At 41.4% G+C, this 23,814-nt stretch overlaps 1 protein-coding gene across 1 annotated transcript in view; it reads left to right on the forward strand.

Annotated features, from left to right (window-relative positions):
- Positions 1–23,814, forward strand: part of pkd1b (polycystic kidney disease 1b) — a 31,825-nt gene that overhangs the window by 6,058 nt on the left and 1,953 nt on the right. The window contains 29 exon segments of the mRNA XM_042398141.1: positions 459–4,111; positions 4,714–4,854; positions 6,942–7,224; positions 7,401–7,503; positions 7,654–7,782; positions 7,936–8,086; positions 8,270–8,389; positions 8,618–8,762; positions 8,869–9,597; positions 10,847–11,000; positions 11,190–11,355; positions 11,507–11,702; positions 11,838–12,005; positions 14,297–14,437; positions 14,833–15,043; positions 15,604–15,727; positions 16,093–16,236; positions 16,367–16,799; positions 17,152–17,263; positions 17,421–17,635; positions 17,751–17,953; positions 18,043–18,240; positions 18,333–18,487; positions 20,199–20,399; positions 20,907–21,081; positions 21,178–21,360; positions 22,225–22,408; positions 22,504–22,690; positions 23,597–23,708. Coding sequence (XP_042254075.1) covers positions 459–4,111; positions 4,714–4,854; positions 6,942–7,224; positions 7,401–7,503; positions 7,654–7,782; positions 7,936–8,086; positions 8,270–8,389; positions 8,618–8,762; positions 8,869–9,597; positions 10,847–11,000; positions 11,190–11,355; positions 11,507–11,702; positions 11,838–12,005; positions 14,297–14,437; positions 14,833–15,043; positions 15,604–15,727; positions 16,093–16,236; positions 16,367–16,799; positions 17,152–17,263; positions 17,421–17,635; positions 17,751–17,953; positions 18,043–18,240; positions 18,333–18,487; positions 20,199–20,399; positions 20,907–21,081; positions 21,178–21,360; positions 22,225–22,408; positions 22,504–22,690; positions 23,597–23,708 — 9,116 coding nt within the window.

Raw genomic sequence — 23,814 nt, forward strand, 5'->3', positions numbered from 1 at the left:
AAAAAATGAGAGTTAATACTGGACTTACATTTGTCAGGTGAATACTAACACAATTCCAATTGAATGCTAACATTGCTCTGTTATAAGGTCATCATAAGGTGATAATATATCAATATTGTGTGCAGCCTGTTTCTGCTTCCTTTAAGTGGCTGAAAATCAGTTAATGCAGGCTTAGTACTAGTTAAGACACTGCCAATTAAACTGAGCATGAAATGAACTTTAACTAATATTTTAGGATGGCTAGTAAGTGTCTCTTTGCTGGTATTTGGGCAGGGATCCATGTCTCATTTAGAGTTCTTTTTGTACCTAATTTACATCTGTATGCATTTCTTAAGCCACATTATGTTATGAAAATTCTTTACTTTTGCGACATCTATTGTTAGTGTCAAAAATAGCAGTGGTCAGCATTGTTGTATCTTCTTTCTATTCAATCCATTTTTTGTTTTTGTTTAACACAGACGACTACACACTTCACGTCCAAGTCTCAAACCAATATGAAAACATTGACAAGTCCATGAAGATAGGCGTCCGCCCTCAGTTAAATCGCCTCCTTGTTTCCTCCTCCCCTCTGGTGCCTCTGGTCAATCAGACTCTTCATTTGGAAGCATCCACAGAGCCCTCCACCTACACCGTTTTCTACACATGGGACTTTGGTGACAGCTCTGAAGCTGTCCAAGCCATCCACCAGAGAGTCAGACACACTTTTGCATCAGCTGGTGTTTACAACATCACACTGTGTGCCAACAACACTCTTACTGCACTGACCACCTGGCTTAAGGTGGAAGTTATGGAAAAAATCTCTGGATTAGCTGTGAGCTACAACGGACCCAGTGAACTAAACTCTGCTACAGATTTCAGAGCTAAAGTTACAACTGGTACAAGTCTCATCTGGGATTTTGACTTTGGTGATGGGTCCCTGCAGGGAAACCTTACAGATGGTTCCATCACCCACATATATAAGTCTCCAGGGAACTATACAGTGGGTGTAACTGTCTCTAACTATGTCAGCCAAGCTCATCAGTCTATTTGTGTAGAGGTTTATAGGTTGGCTGTGAGTGGAGTTCTGCCTACGGAGTGTTTAATGAGTGGAAGTAACACACAGCTCACTGCTCTGGTGAATGGGAACATATCTATGTTTGCTTTCCATTGGTTGTTTGGAGATGGATCACCTTTGACTGTAGTGACAGGACAGTCCACAACCATGCACACATTTTCCAACCAAGGAGTGTTTCATGTTAGTCTAACTGTGGTTAGCTCTGTTACATCTGTATCATACAATAGTAGTATCTGTGTTGAAAGTCCAATAACTGACATGGTAGTGAAGTCATCACAGGATGTAGTGACAGTAGGAGAAGAGGTATGTTTCAGGGCAATAGTTTCCCCTGAACAGACAACAGGTTACCGATTTAAGTGGTTCAACAGCTCCTCTAGTCATGCTACCATGACAGAAAATGTATGTTTTGTCTTTAAAGAAGAGGGTGTTGAAGAGGTATTTGTAACAGCAAGTAACAAAGTCAGCAACAAAACAGTCAAAGCTTGTATTACCATTCAAAAACCTGTGGGTAAGCTCTCTGTGGTGCATGATAGTCAAAGTGACACAGTGATGGTCAACACATTAGCATCATTTTGGGTTGCCAGTTGCACTGGCAGCAATGTGTCTGTGCTGTGGGACTTTGGAGATGGTTCTCCAGTTGAGCAGAGGCAAAACGTGTCCCATATCTTTACCTCGACAGGTCAATTCACAGTCATGGCCACAGCATTTAATGCTGTTAGCAAGGACTCTGCAACCCTCAAAGTAAATGTTTTACTTCCTGTTTCAGACCTTTCCCTACACAGCAATCAGCCGTATGCTGTGGTAGGAGAAGAAACTCTTATCACAGCAGTTAGCAGCACTATTAGCAGCACTAACTACTACTGGACAGTGGAGGGTTTAACCACAGCCAAACAGGGGACGTATCAGTTTAGATTTGCTTTCCCCAAACCAGGAGTGTATCAAGTGAGGGTTATAGCCCAGAACTTGGTGAGTAGTAAAGAGGCAGCTATTTTTATTGAAGTCTTTGAAAGAATTGAGGGTCTCCACATTGAGTATCAGAACCTGACAAACATGAAATACGTACCAACCAGAGAGGAACTCCTGTTTATTGCTTCAATCACCAAAGGCTCCAATGTCACCTATCAGTGGCTTGCCACACAGAGTGGAATAAACCCCAAAATTACTGGTGATGGAGAGCTTTTTCACCTGTTAGTTGAAGCCCCTGGTGGGATTTCAGTTCAGCTAAGAGCCTCAAACAAGTTGGGTGAGACCACCAGCACTGTTTCTATTGTAGCAGTTGAACGTGTAGCAAGTGCACACATGACAACACAGTCAAACACTGTGGCAGTGGGGAAATTAGTGAACATCTCTGTATCTGTAATTACCGGGTCTGACCTGCATTACTTTTGGTATGTGGACACTGATCTTTTACCTGTCCAGACACACGTGCCCTTTCTTCTCAACACTTTTACAAGTTTGGGTCATTGTCTTGTTAAAGTTTCAGTTCAGAACACTCTCAGCCAGAGTAATGACACCCAACAGTTTATAGTCCAGGAGGAGGTAGAAGAGGTTGGCTTTAGAATCAATAGCAAGAAGCATCCATTTTATATCAACAGAAGTGCTGCTGTTTCTTTCCATGGGTTCATCCACAAGGGTAGTGATCTGCACTGGGACTGGAGAGTTAGAGGTCCCAAAAACAACCTTTTTAATACTACCAACCAGACTTTTATCTACACTTTTCCACATGAAGGTGTCTACCACGTGTCTTTGAATGTCTCCAATGGGATAAACTGGCAGATGGTTTCACACAGTGTGACTGTCCAGGATGCAATTGAAGGTCTCATGCTGAACATTAGTAAGTCTACACTCTGCACTGAGGAACATGTTACTTTTATTCCAACAATCTCTAAAGGAAGCAATGTAAGCTTTGTTTTAACATTTAAAAACAAGGACTTAATTCATCAGGACATTGTTGAGGGACAATTCACTACATCAAGCCTTCCAGCAGGGACACATCTAGTTACAGTGAAAGCTTGGAACCAAGTTGGTAGTGCTGAGGTGTCATCTAGCCTTCTGGTCATTGAGCGTATTCAAGGTTTGCGACTTGTAAACTGTTGCTCTGCTGCTCTGGAGGCTCTGAATGAAATCCGTTTCAAGGCAGAGGTTCAAAGTGGGTTTTCAGTCAACTACACCTGGATATTTCACTTGGTGGGGTCTAAGCCTACATGGCTCATGGGACAAGAAGTGATCTTTACTCCACCAGAGAGTGGATCATTGTCTGTTAGCGTGCTAGCAAACAATGGAGTCTGCTCCAAGACACTAAATGAGACTGCTACAGTTGAGTGGCCTGTTAAGAAGGTCAAGCTAGTCTGTCATTCAGAGAGAATATTCGCTGGAAATGCTGCCAGGTTTTCTGCAAAAGTGAATGGAGTGACCAACCTCAGATACCTCTGGGACTTTGGAGACTCCACTGAAGCTCTGGTCACAGACTTAGACACAGTCAATCATACTTATTATACTGCTGGTAAATACACTATTATGGTCAAAGTTTCCAACAGTGTCAGCCATGTATCCAAACAGCTACACATAGAGGTGGAGGAGCTCAAGTGTTCCAGCCCTGGAGCTTCTCTACTCCAGAGCCAGTCTACTATCTTCAGGTCTAGACAGAGTTTCTTTGAAGCATCCATGGACATTAACTGCTCTGCTTACAAGACCACCTACCTATGGGAGATATTCAGAGAGCCAAATTGTACCAATGGCAATTTAGATTTCCCTGAAAACAGAGTCATTCTTAGTAATGCAACCTCACCTTTTCTCTTACTGCCAAAGCATTCTCTCAGTGTAGGACAGTATTGTGTTGTATATACGGTTTCACTCCAGGGAACTCCTCTATTTGTCCAACGAAAGACCAAAGTTACAGTGGTCCACTCCCCACTAGTAGCTGCCATCAAAGGAGGCTCACACAGAGTGTGGCCCAGCCTTAGTGACCTCATCCTGGATGGAACTGAGTCTCAGGACCCTGATGTGGACCCAGAAGTGGAGGATACGCTGCAGTATCACTGGACCTACATGGCAGCGGTACAGGCCTCTTGATAGTAAAGCAGCCTTAATGTAGTGAGTTTCTATCATTATGAGTAAAAAATGAAGACAAATTTGAAGGCAGCAATAGTGGTAGTGTTACATGAATTCTTTCATACACAGTCACATTGCTACTTGAATATGCAGTGTTATTAACACTTGTGCGTTTGTATTTGCAGAACTCCACAAAGTCTTATTTTGAACAGCAGCCTATTGGGAGTAACAGCAGTAGACTGACTGTGCTCAGCACTCAGCTGAACCCAGGCACAGTCTATGTTTTCACCCTCACTGTACACAAGGCAGGGAGGAGACCTGCTTCTGTCACACAGACAGTGAGTATTGCCTATAATCTCTGTCCATTCCCACACAAAGGCATGCTTTATCTCTTTATAATTGATTTTCACTGTATTGTTCTTGGGCAGTTCAGCTGAGAGGAGGTGTATGAAGTTATTTTAAACATCTCTCTTGGAAACTTGGAAACCAATTTAGTCAACCATGGCAGATATTTTGCTTCATGGGCATCTTTTTCAGAGGCAAAATGTGATTTACTAGCACTACAGTCCTGCACCAGCAGCACCCACTGATGTCTATCTTTTCTTTAGGTAAGTGTGTGTGCAGCTCCAGTGCTTCCTGTGAATGTGGAATGTGTGTCCTGCTCTGTCCTCTCCTCCCCTCACCGCATCAGTCATACCACCCCCATTATCCTCTCTGGACAATGTGGACAGTGTGATGACCAGGCACAGGTAACGATTCTGACCGTAGCTGTCATCTTACCCTTCCATATCATCAATTATCCTCAATCCCAAGAAATTCTATTACCCATTATCTTGTGAAGATAATGCAAATGTTGAATGTAAAGTCAAGCATCATCTTAAAAACATGAAAGGAAAGGTTTACTTTAAGGTCGTTTTGGGAAGTCATGTTGCTGCTGGGATGAAAAAATGATCAGCACACTGTAATATGCTCCCTCTGCAACAGTCTCTGCTGTTATTCATTGTCTCCTTAATTTTGGTGTTTACCTGCTTAGAGAACTAATTTGTTATTTGACTGTTTAATTCAATTCGATTCGATTCGATTCAATTCAATTCAATTCAATTCAATTCAATTCAATTCAATTCAATTCAATTCAATTCAATTCAATTCAATTCAAAGGGACTTTTTTGGCATAGGAAACAGATGTTTACATTGCCAAAGCAAGTGTGATATAAAAACAACAAAAAATAAATGTACATAAACAAGATAATTGGGATTTTGCTGTTAGAAATATATATATGTATGTATGTATAAAGATAAGTAAAAAAAAATTTAAAATTTTAAAACTTAAAATATACAAATAAGTTAGAACTATATAAACACACTTTAATGTATTTGTTCTGTATATATGAACAGGAGGTATGTCTATGTGCAGAGATCAGCACAGTACAAATGGTCAGTGCAGGAATACACAGGAATTTACCTTTTCCAGCAGCTCACAAATCTTGCTGCTGTGTTTGCTCATAGCTGTATTTCACCCAGCAGATATGGAAGTTTTTTGGTATTAGTCATGTTTTCAAAGTCTTTTTGGGTGGTTGTAATCTGTGGGTAGTATATGTCTTTGATGTCTTGGTAGGTGGTTTAAAAAGAGCAGCTCGGTTTCCATCTCCTGCTGTGTGCAGTGGGTGCTCAGCCTGTCTTCTCTGGGGAGCCAGGTCTGCCTGTGGTGGCCTCTCTCCGCAGCGAGGCTGTGCTGAGTCTGTACATGGTCAAGGATTTCCTTAGTTTTGGATCGGTCACAGTAGTCAGATAATCTGCTGCTGAGTATTCTCTGTTTAGGGCCAAATAGCATTCCAGTTGCTCTGGTTTATGGTTGATTCTTTCCAATGTGTCAAATAGTTTTCTTTTTGTTTTCTTGTAATTTGGTTTAGTCTAATGGGGTTTCTGTCTGGGGATTCTGCTTGTGTTTGTGAGTCCCATAACCAGCTGGCTGAGGTGGCTTCTCTCTATGGTCTCTCTGTATGTGAAGGCTTTATTATGGAGTGTGTCAGGGTCCCTTTCTTTTAGGTGATCATAAAATTTAAATGCTCTCTTTTGAATTTTTATAATTAGTGGGTATTGTCCTAATTCTGCTCTGAATGAATTGTTTGGAGTTTCCCGTTGGATGAGGAGAATGGATTTGCCGAATCCTCGCAACCATAAAGGGAAATAGGTTCTATAACAGAGTCCAATATTTTAAGTCAGACTTGAATTGGGATGTCCAACTTGATGTTCCTTTTGATGGCGTAAAACGCCCTTCTTGCCTTGTCTCTCAGGTCATTCACAGCTTTGTTGAAGTTACTTGTGGTGCTGATATTTAAGCTGTGTTAGGTACAGTTTTTTATATGTTCTAGAGCAAAAGTATCTAGAAAGAATTTATATATGTGGTTCTGGAGGCTGGGTCTTTTTTGGAATATCACAATTTTTGTCTTGGTTAGATTAACTGTCAAGGCCCAGGTCTGGGAGAATTGAGGCAGAAGATCAAGGTGCTGTTGTAGCCCTTCTTTGGTTGGAGACGGGCACCAGATTATCTGCAAAAGTAGGGATTTGATTTCTATGTCTGCTAGGCTGATGCCAGGTGCTGCAGATTGTTCTAGTGCCCTCGACTGGTCATTGATGTATACTGTATGTTGAAGAGGGTTGGACTCAAGCTGCATCCTTGTCTCAATCTTTATTCAATCTTAGCACTGCTTAATTAGGTAGAAAATTGACTTGTTATTGTTATTTGCAAGCTAAGAAATGTACAAATATACACAGACAATAAAGTAAGACATTCAGTATTATTATATGTCATGTATGTGTATGTGCCTTCTCACAGTACAAATGGAGTGCTGAGGACCAGACTGGGATGACCCTTGACCTTGATGAGGGTGCCACCTCTACAGGAAGACTTTCCTCTAACCTGGTAGTGCGTTCAGATGTCCTGCAGCCGGGGCAGAGTTATACCTTCACTCTCAATGTAACTCAGCCTGGCAGACAGCAATGGGGCAGCGCTAGCCTGACAATGATTACTAGCAATCCACCACATGGAGGCCTGTGTGGGCTGAGTCCGGAGTCAGACATACGTCCACTGGAGACAGTGGTTACCTACAACTGCTCAGGTAACACTGTGGTATTAATCTTGCTACACATTCCAACTTGCATCTTTGTCACAGTAAAATAGTGAAAAAGAAGCAATCATTCTGCAGGCATCAGTGTATAAGTGGTTAGATACAGTAACTGTAACTGTATTATCGTATTTGACTGTGTTTCACTACCATATGTTCTCTTTTGACAGGGTGGCAAGATGATGAAAACGAGGCCTCTCAGTTGTTCTATACCTTCCAGGTGGCACCATGCCAGCCCATTAGCACAATGTGCCCCATGCTCACTCTTTACAGGTGAACAGTGGCTCAAATCTAAAACTTTTAGTAAACAGAGGGAGTTTGGTTGTGACCTAAATGTTAAGAACTGCATTAGGTTTGAATTTGTCTTCTGTCAATTTTTTTTTTTTTTTATCAGGTTTGGTTTGTCTTCATTTCTCTTCCTAGGGGCACTCGTTCAACATTTGGCAGCCTGGTCCCAGTGGTAAGTCATGGGCGAGAAAGAAACATGTCAGTTATCACAGTCACTTTGCTGGTAGAAGACTATCTGGGGGCAAAGGTCATTGCTCTGAACAAGTAAGTAGAATTTGAGGCAAAAGTTGTTGCCACTTTACTTATTGTAAAATCATTTTTTAGGAAAATAATTTGAGGTCATTACACATCATGCCAAATGTCTTTGTCATGTTTTAGTGATTAGTGAACACTATTTCTGATTCCTCCATTCTACAGAACTTTGACAGTTGAAAATCCTGCAAGGGACAAAGTTGCCAGTCAGTGGCTTAGAAACAAGAGCCAGACTGAGCTGTGGGCTTTAGTCCAACATGGCAACCCTCAGGAGATCATTCCTTATTCCATTGCCCTCACCAGCCAGCTCAATCAGGTAGCGAGTCAGCATCATATTCTCATATTCCAGTGCATGAAATTACGCATTTAACTGATTGTTATTGTTATGATTAACTAATTGTTCTCCTTAATAGAATGACTCAAGATCTTGAACACAGTCGCTGTTAGAAAGTTAAGCATTCAGCATATCTATTAATGACTTTCACCCACCTGTCCACAGATGGAGTCTGGACAAAGTGTTAGAGAGCTCCGACAAAATGTCACCCAAACTCTGGCCTCGCTCCCCATTTCCTCCTTGCAGGATGTTGATCAAATCAGCTCAGCATTAGCTCAGTCCACCGTAAGTAAACACAATCCCATTTTTACCTCATCATCCCCATTAAAAATAATCTGTAATATTATATGTAATATTATCTATAAAAACTATAGCTTCAGCAGGGACAGATATCAAACATGGAGAATTTTGACCAAGTGCTACTTTACTGAGCACATTCTCATGTGTGACCCAGACACCAACAGACCAAGAAGACGAGAAAGCCAATTTCTGAATGTTCTTTATTTTCTTTAGGCTGTTCCTAGTGAGTTGGTGTGTGATGGCTGTCAGGAGAAGATTCTTGAAGCAGTGGGGAAGATGATCCATGTGATGGACGAACAGATGAGTCTTGGTGTTTTGTCAGCATTTGACATGGGAAAGAACATCCTTAATGTCATAGGTGCTTGTCAATCACCACATTCTACACCAGCTAGTCACAGGTACATGCTGACAGCGAACCAGCTTTTCAGAATAGGTGAATATTATTCTGTTCTTTGTGTTTCCAGGTAGCACTCTGGCTGCTGTGTCTGAATCAGTCAGTACGCCCAATTCTCCCCCGGACTACTCAAGCACTCTGCAGTCAGCTTCAATAATCGCCCTGTCAGCACTGAACCATGCAAGAGCCTTAATGCGCTCTCTGATGCATTCACACGTTCATGGCGAGGCACCCCTTTCACTCTCCACCCCTTATATCAGCACAATTGGTTTCCATGGAAACCCCTCTGACCTCCTCTGCACTCAGCAATCAAACAAGTCCAACCAACAGCAGATCATCCCCTTTCTGTCATCGCCAACTGACGGATCAAAGAGTTCTAGCCCATGTCCGTTTCATATTCCCACTTCTCTTACTACTCACCTGAAGAGTCAGAGGTCTGAGATGGTGCAGGTACTGTTCGGAATGGATGGAGCACTGGAGTCCAACCCTTTGTTGACTACAGCTGAACCTCCAATCTCTACCAGTCTGGTTGCCATGGAGCTCACCACACCTCAAGGCCAGCCCATTCCCATCCAGGATCTGGACCCTGAACAGGGCATACAGGTCACCCTGCCCAACAAGTACCTTGTGGGACAAGGTGATGTGGGTGGAGATGGGAGGGTAGATGAAGGCGGGAATGGGGCATGTCTTACTGTAACACTCCCCACTCAAGGACGTTTGAACTTCACAGTAAAGGCTGTGGATGGCTTGGATGAAAATGCAGGTTTATACATCTCCTTCAACTTCAGCCTGGCACCAGGTAGAATAAACATTTTTTTCTTTCTCCGCACCTATCTTCGTCTATTCAAAGCCCCTATATGTAGATATGTTATATTATATTTCAAATTACTCTGATGATTTTTTTTTTGTTTGTTGTTTTTTTTTCTTTTTCAGAGTCACAAAAGTCAGAAATATTCCGATTGTACACATGGTGCCTTTAAAGCTGCACTAACAAATATTTTTATGTTAATTATGGATCAAATGACTATAGATAATGTGAAAGGTGTTGCTCATACTGACAAACTCACAGACTATTATAAACCAACTCTGCATTTCTCCTCAGCTCTATGGAACGTTTTAGTGTCTTTCAGCTCACTGTTTTTGTTTTAGAGCCAACAACTTTACTGTTTTGGTTCAGTCACACTGTTCTCATCAACCTTGTTGTGTCTTCAACCAAGAGGCTTTCATAAACTCACTGTATACCACCAGCCCAGCATCAAACAGCAGACATATAAAGCTGCTGGTCACCAGCTGGTCACTAAGACATGGGTGAACATGGTGGAGCATGTAGCAAAGATATATCCCTCAGGAGTTAGTGGAGATCAAAACAGAGCTAAAAGGAGAGTTAATATTGGATATATGTTCTTAGTTGGCCAAAAAAATGACTTCAAATGAATACTAATGTTGCTCCATTTTTGCTAGATGTGTAAATAGGCAACTATGCTAACACATTTGCCATAACAACTTTATAAGGTGTCAATATAAAAGTTTTGAATTTTCATGTGATTTAGAATCTTCTACATTATTTTAATAGAATATGTTTTTGTTTGTAGAAAAATGAGCCAATCACAGAGGAAATGTACTGCAACTGGTGGGGTACCAAAGTCAGAATGATTATACAGATAGGGGCTTTAAATATTTATTTCTTCTTTATAGCTTTCTCACTTCTTTTGATAAACATAATAGGAATAAAGCTTAAAAAATATTAGTGTGCTACCATATCTCAATTTAATCTTGAACAAGATAACAGCCCACACCACACATTAAAGTATGAACGCATTCATTTATGAATGATTGACATTGGCTGTGACAGTTCAAAGAAGTTGTGTTATGCACATGACATTTCAGGATGTATAAAGTCATTTGTTTAGGAATGAGAGTGAGCTATATTTAAGGTTTATCATGCAGTGCCTACATAATTATTAATTAGCCTCACTGTATATCTGTGAGTTTTTGCATAAATTATGAATTAAAAAGGCTGTTTTTCAGAGTACATTATGCATCTCTAGGAGCTACTCCAGTGAGCTTGGGACATGTCAAGATAGAAGTGAACTCTGCAGTGCCAGGGACTAATGCATCCCAGGATTCCCTAGTGAGAGTGCGGGCTCTCAGTCTCTCTGCACCAGCCACCACCACAGAGGAAACCATCTTTCTGTCTCCACTGTGAGTCACAGCCGTTTTCTGTAACTCAGTGCTCTGTTTGAGTGCTCATTTTGGTGAATTAAAAAGGACTTTACTTGACTGAATTGTCTTCCACAACAGTTTGAATCAGACAGGCAAGCCTCTCTCTGTCACCCTGACCTCCTCTCTGGTGGACGGCGGTCCTGTTAGCGTGTCAATCTGTGTGTTCAGCTCTCTATGCCAGTACTACAATGTGAAGGAGAGACGTTGGAGCAGTGAGGGTCTTCAGCCACTGGAGGGCAGCACACTCCATGCAGCACACTGTCTCACCCAGCATCTCACCATGTTTGGGGCCAGTTTGTTTGTTCATCCTGGGGCTGTTGTTCTGTTGCCACCGGTATGTGAGAACACAAAGCATTACACCAGCTGTTATTCAGTACACTGTGCACACTTGACTAATACCTGATCTATTCTCCAGTGCAAAGTGAGGGTCTTAAATAGTATACCAACAGGCACTTTCCCTTTTTCCTTCATCCATGTTTGTCCAGTCTGGTGGTCCCATGCGGAACATGGTGGTGGGGATTGTATGTGCTGTCCTGGTTCTGATCCACCTGCTGGTGGGGATCATTGCTCACAAACTGGACCACTTGGACAGCCTGAGACTGAGCCATGTCCCTCTGTGTGGCCGACCGGGGTTGTACCACTATAGAGTGTTGGTCAAGACTGGCTGGAAGCGGGGAGCAGGTCAGCCAAGGACAAGTGAATAGAGATGTTGAAGTGCAATCAGAAAACAAAAATATGTCTAGGACATGAATTTATGAAACCCCTAACTCCAGCAAATGATATAAATGATTTTAATGTGGTGGTATCACCCATCAGGCACCACAGCACATGTTGGCATCGGTCTGTATGGTGTGAACAAGAGTGGCTCTCGCCATCTGCAAAGAGATGGAGCTTTTCAGCGCGGCAGCCTGGACCAGTTTCACTTAGAGACAGATAACAACCTGGGAGAAGTTTGGAAAATTCGCATTTGGCATGACAACACAGGTACATGGAAACTGCAAAATTATCTATATCTTTTTTTTTTTTTTAAACAAGTGACCTTGTCTTGATAAAAATCTCCTCTGGGATCAAGATAACGTCAAGTAATTCAAAAAAATTATTTCACCATCTAGACATATATTTTAATACCTTTTTTTTTTTAGAAATTAACTTTTACAACGATATCCAGTGTGAGACCAAATAACTTTAAAAATTACATTTTTAGAGTAAATTTCTGCACAAGATTCCAGTAAAATAACCTGGTGTGTGTGTGATTACATGCATATGTGTGCAGATAATAATAAAAAAAATTACTTTAAATATAGCACCTTTCAAAAACAGATAAGGCAAGTAAATAAGATCCAAAACTTAAGCTATAAGCAAGACAAAAATAATTTACAACAAATACCATCAGTTAAGAAAAAGCCATAAGATAAAAGTGAGTCTTAAGAAGAGATTTAAAAGAGGAAGCTCTAGGCAGAGAGTTCCACAGCTGAGGGGCCCAAACAGCAAAGTCAAGATTTTGGAACCATTAATGGGGCCTGCAGGAGGATCTCAGGCAACGATCAGACTCAGGGGGTTAGCAGATCACAGATATAGGCAGGAGCCTGACCATTCAAGGCTTTAAGAACAAGCAGTAAAAAATTAAAATCTTAAAATCAATTATAATCCACACAGGTAACCAGTGAAAGGCAGCAAGGATTGGTGTAATGTGTTCGCTTCTCTTAGTATGTGTTAAAAGCCTGGCAGCAGCATTTTGTATCAACTGCAGTCTTTGAACTGCACCTGCTGATACCAGAAAGTGCATTGCAATAGTCAAGTCTGGAGGAGATAAAAACATGGATGACCTTTTCTAAGTCTGCCGAGGAAAGGAATGACCTGATATTGGTTAGCTGTCTCAGTTAGGCAAAGCAGGACTGCAACACTTTGGTCACCTGAGCATCAGGAGAGTCAAAAATAGAACTTAGGTTGCGGGCCTCTTTACAAACATTATTAGATGAGGCACCCAGACTAGAGGAGAGATGATTTGCCCCAGGGGTAGCATATATATATTGAATAAGAGGGGACCTTAAATGGACCCTTGTGGGACCCCACAAAAGAGAGGAGTACAAGAGGAGGAAGCATCCCAAAGCATTACAGCAAAGGACCTGTTTGACAGATAGGAAATGAACCAATCCAGTGCCACATCACTGACGCCAACATAGTTCTTCAGACAGATTAAGACATTATAGTCCACTGTGTCAAAGGCTTAGCTGAGGTCAAAGAGAATGAAAATGGAATACAGGCCTGTGTCGGCTGCAAGCAGTAAGTCATTGATGACCTTGACCAGAGCAGTCTCAGTGCTGTGTAGGGATCAAAAACCAGATTGAAATTTTTCAAAAAATTGATTATTGTTCATAAAAGAAATCCGTTGAGTGGAGACAATTTTTTCTAAAATCTTTGATAATAATGGCAACTTGGAAATGAGTCTAAGATTAATTAAAACAGGGGGATCTAGAGAGGGCTTCTTTAAGAGGGGGTAAACAGTGCCATGTTTAAAATAGGAGAGGAAAGTACCAGTAGACAGATAGTAGTTAATAATGGCTAAAATATCTGGACCAACTGTCTGAAATACAGCTTTTAAAAACCAAGTGGGAATGCAGTCTGAAGGGCAGGTGGAAGATTTTAAAAGTGCAACAGTGTGTTCCAGAGTTGACAGAGAGATTTTACTGAAGTGGGTTAATGGTGAAGGTGGGCAGGAGTCAATGTCAGCCTCTCTGAATTCAGTGTTAAAGTGCTGCCAAATCTCCACTATTTTGTCACAAAAGTAATGAAGAAATTTTTCACATCTCTCTGGGGAAGATTCAGCTGGCTGGCTTAGTGGGGGACCAATCACAGAATTTACAGTTTTAAAAAAGATTCTGAGATTATGACCCTGTTTAGCGATCAGTTCAGAAAAATAGATGTTACTTGCTTCTTTGATTGTACACTAATAAGTGAACCTTAAAACTTTTTAGAGAATATGGGAGAAACTGAGTTTATCCTTTTTCCATTTCTGCTCTGCATTCCTGCATTGTCTCTTTAAAATCCTTAATTCTTCATTCAGCCATGGCAGAAAAGAAGGTTTCAGCTTTTTATATCTGACTGGAGCTACAAAATCTAAAATATTTATATGTGATGCATGGTATACTTCCACTTGTAATTTCATAAAGAACTACTGAGTCCTTCCACAGGCATGTTAATGAGCACACATCCAAACCCTACCTAGCTGTATAACCACAAGTGAACGTAGTTGATTTTCACACATGTGAATGTAGGTTTGGACCCGTCCTGGTATGTTCAGCATGTGGTGGTGTGGGACACTCAGACAGATCACATGTTCTTCTTCCTGCTGGAGGACTGGCTCTCTGTGGAGAAACAGAAAAATGGCACAGTGGAGAAGGAAGTTCTTGCCTCATGTAAGATTACATTACTTTCCACCAACATATTGCAAGAAATATTAACCTCATCAAGTAATGCTGTCTACTGTTTAAGATGAACAAAGTTATTTCTATCAAGGTTGCCTGAAAAAAATAAATTTTGTTTTCATCAGATATCAACTTTTTTTCCCTCAAAACAAGTGACTCAACATGGGCAAGGAAAGATCATTCCTCTGTATTGGTTTTGTTTCATTTCCTTGAAGAAAAAGGATATTTCAAAGTCTAGAATATAAGATTTATCAGATCATCATTTTTACCATATTTGCAGAGTTAGGGTTCCCTCACAGTCCCATACAATCATATATTAACACCCACACATCTGTCTGAAAGATCACTTTCCAACATTTTTCATCCTTTTCAATTCCTTCTCCCAGGTCCTGAAGAGCTTTCTCAGTTTCAAAGGGTCCTCACCTCCCAGCTGATGTTTGGGATGGTGGAGCGCCACCTGTGGCTGTCACTATGGGAACGCCCTTCCCACAGTCGTTTCACCAGGGGTCAGAGGGTTACCTGCAGTGCCCTCGTGCTGCACCTCTACCTGGCACTGGGAGCGCTGTGGTACGGTGCTGTGGGCTCAGAGCGGCACAAGTAAGAATGGAATAATCACTGGTTAAAGCAATAAAGCAGTGGTTCCCAACCTTCTGTCTGACATACCCCACAGTCAGACATCTTAGGTACACCTACATCACCACCAAAATATGTTGTATATTTAGGAATGGATTTAGGAATGGATTATAAACTGGTTATTTAGTCCTATAAATTAGATAAAAGTTGATTTTGTTACAATATTTTTTCATACAATTGAATTGTCAATGTTTAGGTTGCTTTGGTCAGCGTGGTTACCACTACCATTTGGAGTTGCAGAAGCAGGAGCTTTCAATTTATCCATTACTTTTGGCAAACTATTTAAACTTCTCTGCTCTCTTGCTAACTAGTTTTCACACACTTTCAATTGCAATATGTGGTGGTAATCGATATATTATAGTGGTAATGGATGTACCCCTGGTTGGGAATCACTGCAATAAAGGACGTAATATTGCATTATCAGGAAAAATACAATTACAAGTCATACCAAAATATAAATCAGTCTTTCAGTACATTTTCAGGGGTGACAGGATAAAACTGATTGGTGTCCCTTTTCTCACAAGTGGTCCAGTGTCAGCTCAGCTGGTGTTTAATGTGGAGATGGTTGCTGTGGGGATGACCATTGCAGTACTGGTGTTTCCTCTCCAGTGTTTCCTCTGTTTCCTGTTTAGAAAAGCTCACAGCCAGGTAACTCAACACAGCTTCGTTATTTTCATTAAAGTATTTTACTGCTGAAAGAGACTGTTGTCTTATGACCTGAGTGTACTGAAATGTTAATTTGAATAAATACACAGACCAGTGGGGTTTGTTCTTCTGTGTTTTTATACGTGCCTTCAGTGAGTTGCTGATTAGAGGTCATTACTGTGATGTCTTGGACTTGCGTCCCAGCTTTGTTTGTCAAACAGTCTTATCTCTGTATGGAAACACTAGAGAGCGTTTCCCATTTTATCTGGATGTACACAAAGAGATGCTGCAGCAGCAAGTGTATATTAATATGTGTGTGTGTGTGTGCATGCATGTGCGTGTGTGCGCACGTGTGTGAATGTAACCAGGAAAGCGTGGACATGTCAGTTCCTCCCTCTCCTGTTTGTCACTCTGTGGAGATGGATGTCTACCTCGGCCAATCAGAGCTTTCAGGCCCTTCTTTTTTGTCTCTGCCGGATTCTTCTAGTCCAGGCCGAGACAGTCCTTCATCTGTGAGAGCACACACACACACACACACACACACACACACACACACACACACACACACACACACACAGTTGTTATTCTACTTCTCCAATTATTAGAATCACAGTCTACATGTTTTTTTTAAATTTCCTCTAGTTGCTGGAGAGCAAGGCGTTTGACTCCAGCATTCTGGACTTCTGGGCTGCCTCTGGTTTGGCGCCCCAGACAGATGGAGCGTGTCAAGAGGAGTGTGTGGTGGCATGGGCATCATGTGACAGCCTCCTCAATCTGCCAGCAGGCCCTTCAACCAAGACAACCACCTCCCCTGACCCCTGCAAGGCTTCCTCTGCTCTTGGTCAAACACGGCAGCTGAGGAGAAAAAAGGCCCTGATGCAGCTGCGCCTGGCCTCACCTTCCTCCTCTGAATCACCTGCTTCTCTTCTCCCTCCCCTTTGTACATATCCCCTTTCAAAAGAAATTTCTGACTCTCATAATTCCCCTGTTGCACCAGGCCATGAGGTCCTCACCATGGACCCCAACCCAGTCCAAGTTCACAACCACAATCTGACAACATTCCTGACTCTGTCTGGTGAGAAACTGTTCAAATAGATTCAGAAATTCAAATATCCACAGAAGGGAAATGTACACCTGAAAAGTCTGTTTCTACTGTATGTTGTCATGTCAAAGTGAGTATTATATAGTTTCTTTAAGGCAAAAATCTAAATGTTTCCAATCTGTTCTCTGAAGGTTGACATGTTGTCCTGAAAAATGTTGGGCATCATTGACTCCAGCAGGAATAGTGCAGGCAGGTTTAGGGAAAGTGGACTGCCCCAACAGGAAATTGCAGCATGTTATTGCAATAGGTGAAATCCACATTGTACTGTATATTTTTTCTTATTGTCTTCCTGAGTTTAATTGTGTATTTTTGGGCTTGCCTCCAGAGGAGGATCTACTGATGTCTATAGCAGCAGCAGCTGACACAATAGATACAATGAACAGTAATTCAGACAGCGGCCGGGACTCCCCTAGAACCACCTCCTCATTCTCAAACACGTAAGGCTAGTCTCTATCCATAATGAAAATGCTGATTTCATGTTGTCCTCTCTTGCATAGATCATTAGTTATTGCATTGCTTTCACTTGTCTCATGTTTTAATAATATTTCTGAAACTCATCTTATTGAGAAAAACCTGTGATTTTCTCTTTCTTAGCCAGAGCACCTCCTGCAGCAGCTGGTCAGATCAGAGTGAGGATAAGTTCCTCTATGGTGTAAAGATCCACAAGCCAGATCCACAGTCCTGTTCTTCCCTGTATGAGACAGGACTCTACAAGTGTCCCTCTGTGCTATCTGTAGACTCTGTGGCCAGTACCTTCCTGCCGAGCCCTTCTCCTGACTCCACACACTCCTCCTCCACCACACGCATAGGTACTAAATTCTAGGATAAGAATACCCAACAAATGCCACATTAGTATCTTTTCATTAACATCTGGTGATATGGTGTGACTGGTGTCTGATAAGTCCATGGCTCTTCCTACCCTAGGCGTTTCTCGAGGTCAGCCCAGCTGGCTGCTCCCCCCCTGGGCCCTGTGTGTGATTTACCCCCTGGTGGCTGTGCTGCTAGGAGCCTGCCTGGCTCTTGTGGGACTTTACGGCAGCTTCTTCTCCAGAGCAGTTGTCCTCATGTGGCTGATATCGTCTCTCTCTGCCTTCCTCACTTCTGCTCTGCTGCTGGAACCTCTCAAGGTGAGTTCAAACATGTCATCCAATTAACTCATTTCTGTGATCTTTGGTGGATAATTCCTTTGATTTACATCTCCATCTTCTTTGCTCAGGTGTGTGTGCAGGCCTTGATCTACACAGCACTGTGGCGGCCTGTGGATCCAGAGGTGGAGGACCAGCTGGCCCAGGAAACCACAGTGGTGAGGGCATTTGGAGAGCATGGTGGGAAGGTTCGGCCACTGTGTGGCTATGGGCTGCTGCAGGCTAAAGAAGAGGCCCGCAAAGTCCGAGCTCTGCGATCACTCATAAGGGTGAGAATAACACCAAGCTTTTACATTTTGTTGCTGTTTTTTTCTACAAGCATGTCATTTTATGTTAATTAACCTCTGCATCTTCTCTGTAGCACTGTGTGTGCCAGCTGTTATTTCTGTTACTGGTGCTGATGGTGAACTACCAAGACAGTGTAGAGCAGAGGCAGGGCAGGCTGCTGCACTCTGCTGTCAGGAGCCGTCTTCACACAGCACCCTTGGGTTTCCCTAACCTCACCTCACTCAGAGAGTAAGGACAACACTCTACTTCCTGCTGTCACAACACTACACCAAACCAAACACACACTACAGCCAAACAGTGCATGTTTTGAGGAGAAAACCTGGAGCCTGCCTGTTCCACTAGACAATTATGGTGACATGTTTTGACTTAGTTTGTCTTTGTTACAGGAGGTGTGCACATCTTGTTGCTGTACTGTATTAAAAATAAATAAATAAATAAATAAAAACTTTGGAGGCAGGAAGAAACAAATGTGTCAGCTCCTGTTCACCCAGTGTATCTTTCTATGATTTTCATCAATCTAACAGTGAATTTCACTGTCACCAGAATGAAATCCTGTGGAAAAAAATGTTACAAAAATGATCTTTCACAAGCAAGAGCAGTATTCTTAGTAATTACACCGCTAATACAGAGCTATACTTAACTGCATTAATAGTTCACTGATGTGCATGAAATTTGTAGTTTTATTGGCAAGCTGCAAGGCATTTTTGATGTCATTACTTTTTTCCTGTTTGAAAAAGTAATTTAATACATAAAAACATTAAGCAAATTCAGTATAGATTGATATGAATATGAAGATCCCCCCTGGACATATATTAAGACATATAAAAATATTCTGCTTGGAACAATAATGTGTGTCTGATATGGTTTTTCCACAAAAAAGTATAATTATGTTAAAATCCTTAAAATGGACCAGGATTGGCTTCCAAACTAGTTATGATGTCACAAACCATGCTCATAGGCCCACCTCTTAAATTCGGATTTTCAATGAGCACAGAGAAACTTTCCACTTACAGCAGATGAATGTTAAAAGAGCCCTCTAGTGTCAAACTCTGCGCATACATCATTCTGCACGGTGAGGCTCAAACGTTCAACTGAAGGAACAAGAAGAAAAACACATTTCTGTGTTTTAGGATAAGGCTGATGGGGCACTCTGATAGCCCTCTGGTTAAGATACCACATAACCACAATATCTGCAGTTTGAAACCAACTGAATTCCCTTTTTCATGTCTTACCCCTCTCTCTACCCCCATCTCCCTGCACTTTCCACAATAGAATAAAGGCAAAAATGCCAAAAAGTTATCTTTAAAAAAGTATAGGGCTGGCATTATTATATATTTTTTGGTAACACTGTATATTACAGCCCACAATTTACAGTGTAATTTCACTGATGAATCAGGTACCAAGTACTTAGCGGTTTGTACTAGTAGTTGAATTTAGGCACAGTGGAAGAAAACAAGACTATAGGGATAGAGGAAGAAACAATTGGACAGTTGTATTTTTGTAAATGGTTATGTGGTATAGTGCCAGGAAACAAAATGAAAATTTGGAAAAAATGATGTGAACACCACGGTTCTGTAGAACCTGTAAAGTAATTATGTTATTACATATTTCAATGTTACAATATGCCACAAAAAAGGTTGTTAAAGAACATATCAAAATAAACTACACTGTGTATGTTCATGGGAGTAAAGGAACATGTGTGCAGTGCAGTGGTGTGTTAATAGCAAATGGACAACAATGCAGCTGTATGGCACAGGCAATGCTTATTAGTAGGATCAGTTTGTTGTTGGTTTTGGTCTTTTTATCTCTGGAGAACAGTACTTGAAAATCAAGACTGTCCCCATGTTAATGAGTAATTGATCTCTTATCACCCTATAGAATTGTGCATCTGCATGTATGTGCATGTATGTAATCACACACATATTCTCTTTTCATCCAGCTGGTCAGATGCAGGGCAGTGGATCAACCACACCTTGGTGAAACACATACACCAAAACCCTTTGCTACAACTTGTAGGGTTGCCACGGCTCCAGTACACTTACACTCTCGGCCCTGTGGCAGGTGTCTTTTTGGGAAACAGCAGCACAATGACACACAAGGTTCTCACTGACCTTCACATGGCAGACTGGAGGACAAAACTGTAAGTGGATTTTCTACGGCAACGTCACTGCAAGTCCAAGATATGCTGAGTGTGTATTCATTAATACTTTCATTTTTCAGTTGTTTATTCCTCTGAGAGAGACAAAGAACTGAATTACTCTTTTGAAAACAATGAGGCGTGCCACCCCATTAAAACTTGCCAAAAAAACAAAACAATGCAACTTCTTTTCTTCTGGAAACAAATGAACCAATAAGAGATGGAAAAATTTTATTAGGAAAATGTCATAATTTTGCATTTTATCACACATTGTTCAGCAGGGATCCTGAAACCTCTTCTGATGTGATTACTTGATGTTTTGCTTGATCTTAGCCCTCTATTGTAATGATCAAATCTACATCTTTAGAGCCACATGGGTTGTGTATAGAGTTCCATAAATTACTGCACAGTTATCACTAATTATGATGTAAAACTGCTGAAAATCAAATTTAAAAGACCTTAATATATTGATTTTGATTTGATACTAATAGTGTGTTTTTCCTCTCTCAGGTTTAAAACTCTCTCTGTTGACTTCACACACTACCACAAAGAGTCTGGTTTATTTGTGTGCGTGTCCATTCAACTAGAGTGGGCCCAGACACAGAGAGTCACTCCCTCCATCTCTATCCATCCACTCCTCATCCCTTCATCCTTCTCAGGCCTGGACCTTCAGGTGGCACTGACGGTAACAATCACTATAATTCTGTCAAATACACAAAGAACTTAAATTGAAAGCAATACATATTCTTGAACAATAAAATTCCCTGGCTTTATACTGCAGGTTCTTCTTTTCATCTCTGCTCTCCTCATCTTGTTTGGTGAGCTGTGGTCCATGGCTGCTGAGCGCGCCATGTATTTGTGTCAAGGCCAACACTGGTTTCAGCTCCTCCTGGCTTTGTTGTCCCTGGCAACAAGTATCCTGCAGCTCCGCTTCCTGTCCCAGGCCACATCCTGTATTTCCAAGGTAAATACAGAAAGATGTTAACTTTTAGGATTCACTGATATTTCCTTCAACATCAGTGTAAAATGAGAAGACCTGTGTTGTATGTTTGCCTAAGTGAGACCAAATTTTACCAATTCATGATAGTTTGACGGTCAGATTGGATACAAAAGTGTCAAACTCACCAAATGACAAATGTCACAACTCAATGCTCTAAGTGCAGTTAAATTCAGCAGATTTGGATAATTTTGGAGCAAACTCTACTTATGCCCCTATGTTTAAGCATTTACCTCAATATTATTCTCAAATTCATTTGACTGCATACTGCTGTATAAATGCTGAAAAAATTTTTGTTAGAAATTGACTGTTCCACATGTTGCTTGGTTTTCAGACAAACTGAAAAAGTCCAGGTGCTATAGTTGCACTGTGCAAACTGCTGAGCTGTTTATGTTTAATTAATCGGGACATTTTTGAATGAAGAATCAAAGTATTTAAAAATGAATGCTGCATACTTGAATGTGTGACAGATGTGTTGGGAGATCAGTAGAACTAATGACTGTTGTTTATACCAAAACATGTGTGAAAGAAATCTAAAATAAACCAGCAACAAGCAGTTTTTCACTTTTATTGAATCAAGTATTTGAATTTCACAAGCACAAAACCACCTCAGAAAATGATTCTGAAAACGTTCTTGGTCATTAATGCCCATAATACTACATTCTGTACCATTCAGCTGCGCTCCCAACCAGACAACTTCATCAACTTCCACAGTCTTGCCCTTTTGGCACAGAAATCGTCTCAATGTGCGGCTGTCCTGCTCACTCTGCTTGTTCTAAAGGTAATTGGATGCTCTGGTTTCTCATCATATAAAACAGCATTGTTCCACAGCTTTGCACTCTATTAAATGTCTGCTCCTAACCATTGCTGTGTGTTCCAGCTGCTGGGAACTCTGAGGTTTGTGCGGAGGTGGGTGATGATAGGCAGAGTGCTGCAGAGAGCCTGGAGGGAGCTGTGGGCTCTGACTGTCCTACTGCTGCTGCTGCTGCTGCTCTGCATTCACCTTGGAAACACGGTACAAGAGGAACAGTTCAAGTACATAGAATATTCATAAAGAAGAAATGTATTCGATTTGTCTCTTGTCTTTGTTTCAGCTCTTCTCCCGTTCAGTGGAGGGCTTCCTGTCAGTACGTCAAGCCGGTGTGTCAGTGCTATCCATCCTGCGTGGTCAGATGGCTCTCCAAAGACTATGCAGGGTGCACCCAGTCCTGGGCCCTCTTTATGGGCTACTGCTGATGGGGGGAGGTGTCTGGCTCTTGGCCAGACTCTGTGGAGCTGTTCTCATCCATACATACAGGTACACATAACCTGTATTACGACAGTGTGGATAGGTGGTTAAAAATCTTTAGACTGCAATGTCAAAGGTTGTATGTAACCAAAGCATTCTGAGCCTATCCTTGTCTGACATGACAAGTTCTTGATTGTACAAAAATCTTTGAAGTTTTTTTCATGCCCAAGGTCTTCAGCATTTCAGATATCTCCAAAAGCTAGAAAGTGGTGCATAAACACCATGAATAGGCTACTCTATTGTTTGCAAAGTTCCTGTAGGTGAAGGGACTTCATTTTAGGCTAATGGACTTACAGGTGTCTGAGCAAGTAGCAGTATACAGTTCTTCAGATGTAGAGGAACAAGAGTCTACAGCTGCACTGTACAGCTACACTGGTCTGTGAGGCTGTGGTGTTTTTAGCTAAATGGTAACATCAGCATGCCAACATGCCCACAATGACAGTGCTACATGGTCATGTTTACCATGTTTATCATCTTGCTAACATTAACTAATTAGCATTAACTAAATAGCACTAACACAAAGTACAGCTTGAGTCAGCTGAGGCTGATGGGAATGTCATTAGTTTTGCAGGTATTTTGTTATTAAGTGGACAAATGGACAAATAAAAATGTTGAACTTATAATGGCATTAGACGAAAGGTTAAGGGATCACCAAAGATATTACAGTTCATACTGGGGGGGGGGGGGGGGGGGGGGGGGGGGGGTATGTATATTCATGAATAGTTTCATGGTACAATCCATCAAAAAATTGTTGAAACACTTGTAAGCATGTCAACTTGAAAAAGAATATGGTGAAGTGATGCAATTGCTACAAATGCTTCAAATTTTCCTTTTGTAGAGTACCTAAGAAGAGTTCTTTAAGAGTAAATATTGCAATAAGTTGGCTTCATTGCTAACTATTGCTGTGTCCTCCAGGGCAGAGCAAGCAGACATGTACCATCCAGCCATTGAACCTCAGGACTATGAGATGGTGGAGTTCTTCATCAAGAGACTCAAGCTGTGGATGGGACTCACTAAGGCTAAAGAGGTAGGTAGCACATAAGTTGTGGTGCATTTCATTGGAAGAACTGAGCAAATGAAAAATGACAATCTTCCACAGTCAATTCATTTTGCTGATCCCACACTTTTATTTT

This window comes from Thunnus maccoyii, chromosome 20 (assembly GCF_910596095.1).
Source record: "Thunnus maccoyii chromosome 20, fThuMac1.1, whole genome shotgun sequence".
Taxonomy (NCBI): domain Eukaryota; kingdom Metazoa; phylum Chordata; class Actinopteri; order Scombriformes; family Scombridae; genus Thunnus; species Thunnus maccoyii.